Source organism: Pongo pygmaeus, chromosome X, assembly GCF_028885625.2.
Source record: "Pongo pygmaeus isolate AG05252 chromosome X, NHGRI_mPonPyg2-v2.0_pri, whole genome shotgun sequence".
NCBI lineage: Eukaryota > Metazoa > Chordata > Mammalia > Primates > Hominidae > Pongo > Pongo pygmaeus.
In genome coordinates, this window is record NC_072396.2 from 119,916,354 (window position 1) to 119,920,606 (window position 4,253).

At 42.3% G+C, this 4,253-nt stretch overlaps 1 protein-coding gene across 1 annotated transcript; it reads right to left on the reverse strand.

The window, feature by feature from the left end:
- Positions 1 to 2,305: 2,305 nt before the first annotated feature.
- Positions 2,306 to 3,041, reverse strand: LOC129024616 (small ubiquitin-related modifier 2-like). Its single transcript, XM_054471777.2, has one exon. The coding sequence runs from the start codon at positions 2,902 to 2,904 to the stop codon at positions 2,617 to 2,619; it is 288 nt and encodes a 95-aa protein (XP_054327752.1). The 5' UTR covers positions 2,905 to 3,041; the 3' UTR covers positions 2,306 to 2,616.
- Positions 3,042 to 4,253: the final 1,212 nt, after the last annotated feature.

A 4,253-nucleotide genomic window follows, 5' to 3' on the forward strand; every position in this document is an offset into this window, starting at 1 on the left:
GGTGCAGCAAACTACCATGGCACACGTTTACCTATGTAACAAACCTGCAAAATTTCTGCACATGTATCGTGGAACTTAAAATAACTATTACAGGGCCGGGCATGGTGGCTCATGCCTGTAATCCCAGCACGTTGGGAGGCCGAGGCGAGAGGATCACCTGAGGTCAGGAGTTTGAGACCAGCCTGGCCCACATGGTGAAACCCCATCTCTACTAAAAATATAAAACAATTAGCTGGGCATGGTGGCGGACCTGTAATCCTAGCTACTCAGAGGCTGAGGCAGGAGAATTGCTTCAACCTAGGAGACGGAGGTTGCAGTGAGCCGACACGGTGCCACTGCACTCCAGCCTGGGTGACAGAGTGAGACTCTGTCTCAAAAAAAAAAAAAAAAAAAAAGAAAGAAAGAAGTATTACAGATAACATTGATTCAAATATTTCCTCTTCATCTTCTAATCTGTAATCTGTAACAACTCTCCCTGTTTTTTTCTTTGCTATTCCTTTGGTGAGAGACTAGTTTATTATTTGTCCTGTAGAATTATTCACCTTCTACATTTCACTGTATCCATTCCAGTGCAAAACATATTCCTTTTTAAGCAGAATATCTTGTAGTTAGATCTATGGATTTGGTTAGATTTGGGTACAATTTTTTTTGGCAGGAACATTCATAGTTGATGCTTTGTACTTTGATTGCATGATATCAGCACTCACATATTATTATTTTTTGAGACGGAGTCTCGCTCTGTTGTCCAAGCTAGAGTATGGTGGTGCAATTGCTCACTGCCACCTTCTGCCTCTTGAGTTCAAGCAATTCTCCTGCCTCAGCCTTCTGAGTAGAGTAGCTGGAACTACAGGCACGCACCACCACACCCGGCTAATTTTTGTATTTTTAGTAGAGACGGGGTTTCGCCATGTTGGCCAGGTTAGTCTTCAACTCCTGACCTCAGGTGATCCGCCTGCCTCAGCCTCCCAAAGTACTGGGATTACAGGTGTGAGCCATCATACCTGGACACACTCACATATGTTTTGCATATATTTGATGTAAAAGATCAGTGAGTTGCAGTATTCTCACCTTGATTCACCCATATTATAAAATTTCCCACCAATCTTGTACCTAAATTTTATTGAATCTATCTGCTGGTTTATTTTTTATTGTTGATAAGCAGTTCACGTATCATATAAATTCACCATATAAAAATGTACAAGTCACTGCTTTTCAGCACATTCAGAAAATTGTACATCCATTAGCACAACCAATTTTAGAACATTTTTCTAAAATGAAAGCTCCCCTCCCCTCCCCTTCTTTCTGGAGTTTTGCTCTTGTTTCCTAGGCTAGAGTGCAATGGCGCAATCTTGGATCACCGCAACCTCCACCTCCCAGGTTCAAGCAATTTTCCTGCCTCAGCCTCCAAAGTAGCTGGGATTACAGGTGTGCACCACCATGCCCAGCTAATTTTGTATTTTTAGTAGAGATGGGGTTTCTTCATGTTGGTCAGGCTGGTCTCGAACTCCTGACCTCATGTGATCCTCTCACCTCGGCCTCCCAAAGTGCTGGGATTACAGGCATGAGCCATGGCACCCAGCCAAAAGCTCCATCTCTATTAGTAGTCATTCCTTATTCTCCCTTCCCCAGCCCCTGTCATCCACTAATCTACTTTGTGTCTGTTTAGATTTGCCTATTCTGGCCATTTCATATAAATGAGATCATGCAATCTGCATTCTTTTGTGTCTGGTTCTTTAATGTATTATAATACTTTTAGGGTTAAATCTACATTGTATTATGTATCTGTGCTTCATTCCATGTTATGGCTAAAATAATCCATGGTATGCATATAGCACATTTGTTTAAACATTCACCAGTTCATGCGCATTTGGGTTGTTTCCGCTTTTGGGTTTTATGAATAATGCTGCCACAAACATTCATGCATAACTTTTGTTTGAATATCTGTTTTTAGCTCTCGGGTATATACTTAGGAGTGGAATTGCTGGATCATATGGTAACCCTATGTTTAACTTTTTTTTTTTTCATTTTAAACAAGCAGTTTATTTAAACAAGATGCTTGACTTGAAGGGAAAACTATCTAGGATTCTTTTTTGTTTTAGAGTAATTTATCCCTACTTAAAGACAGATTGCCCTACATGTAACAGCTACGTACAAAAAAGTTATAAAATTGTCCTTGGTTTTACAATGATAAATGAAAAACATTAAAATTCTCCAATTGAAAAAGGTATGCAAGGATTTTTATGTTTTTTTTTGTTGTTGTTGTTGAAACAGTGAGAGCAAAATAACTTACTGAAATATAAAGAGCTGAATGAGCATGCCACTAATGGAGAAAGTGGGTATTTTCACAGAATCAGTATTTTTCCCCATCCCGTCTCCACTTGATGTCAATCAAAACATACCATTGGCTGTTTAGTTAAAAAAAATGCAATATGCTTGTGCACATATACCAGTTACTTTATGTACAATAAAGGAATAGGGAAGGGGGAAATGAAAGAATAGAGAAAACTATACGGTAGTAGTCAGGATGTGATGGAACGAAATTGCAGTTTTCTAATTGAGAATGTAATCTTGGTCTTTAAAGAACAGAGTTCTGGAGTAAAGAAGCAGGTTCCCTTTTCAGTAGACACCTCCCGTCTGCTGTTGGAACACATCAATTGTATCTTCATCCTCCATTTCCAACTGTGCAGGTGTGTCTGTTTCATTGATTGGTTGCCCGTCGAATCGGAATCTGATCTGCCTCACTGACAATCCCTGTCGTTCACAATAGGCTTTCATTAGTTTCCTAAGTCGTGTATGCCTCTTAATCTTAAACTGCACCACAGAACCATCCTGCCCCGCCACCTTCAAATTAATATGATCGGTGTTCTCAGTCTTGACTCCTTCCTTGGGCTTTTCGTCGGCCATGGCGAGCGCCGGAGTCTCCTCAGCCGCCGCTTCACAAAAGAGGTACCAGGTCGGCACCAAGCGAGCACACAAGCAGCACCAGGAGCTGCAGAAGAAGGAGGTGGCAGCGGTGGACGAGGGCAGAGGGTGCGCGCAGGTCGTGCGCTCCCTCCCCCCACCCAGCGTGCGCGAGCACGAGCCGCCTGGTCCTCCCATTCTGTTTAACTTTTTTTATTATTTCAATAGGTTTTGGGGAAACAAGTGGTGTTTGATTACATGGATAAGTTCTTTAGTGGTGATTTCTGAGATTTTGGTGCACCCATTACCGGAGCAGTGTACACTGTACCCAATGTGTAGTCTTTTATCCCTTGCCTCCTTCCCACCCTCTCCCAACCCACATCCCCAAAGTCCATTGTATACATATTTTTTAGACGGAGTCTCTCTCTGTCACCCAGGCTGGAGTGCAGTGGAGCGATCTTGGCTCACTGCAACCTCCGCCTCCTGGTCTCAAACGATTCTCCTGCCTCACCCTCCTGAGTAGCTGGGATTACAGGTGCGTGCCATCACGCCCAGCTAATTTTTATATTTTTAGTAGAGGTGGGGGGGGTTTCACTATGTTGGCCAGGCTGGTCTCGAACTCCTGACCTTAAGTAATCCATCTGCCTTGGCCTCCGAAAGTGCTGGGATTACAGGTGTGAGCCATCCCTCCTGACCCATTGTATCATTCTTATGCCTTTGTGTCCTTCCTCAAAGCTTAGCTCCCACTTGTTAGTGAGAACAAACGGTGTTTGGTTTTCCATTCCTGAGTTACTTCACTTAGAATAATGGTCTCCAATTCCACCCAGGTTGCTGTGAATGCCATTATTTAATTCCTTTTATGACTAAGTAGTAGTCCATGGTGTATATATATATATGTGTGTGTATATATATATATATACACACATACACACACATATATTCTTTACTCATTGATGGGCATTTGGGCTGGTTCCATATTTTTGCAATTGCGAATGGTGCTGCTACAAACATGCGTGTGCAAGTGTCTTTTCTGTATAATGACTTCTTTTCCTCTGGATAGATACCCAAGAGTGGGATTGCTGGATCAAAAGGCACTATGGTTAACTTTCTGTGGAAGTGCCAAATTCCTTTCGATAATATTAAATATCTATCTACATCATTTTACTTTCCCACCAGCAGTGTATGACAGTTTCAATTTCTCTACATATTCACACACTTGTTTTGTTTGTTTGTTTTTTTGAGACCGAGTCTTGCTCTGTCACCCAGGCTGGAGTGCAGTGGCGTGATCTCAGCTCACTGCAAGCTCCGCCTCCTGGGTTCACACCATTCTCCTGCCTCAGCCTCCTGAGTAG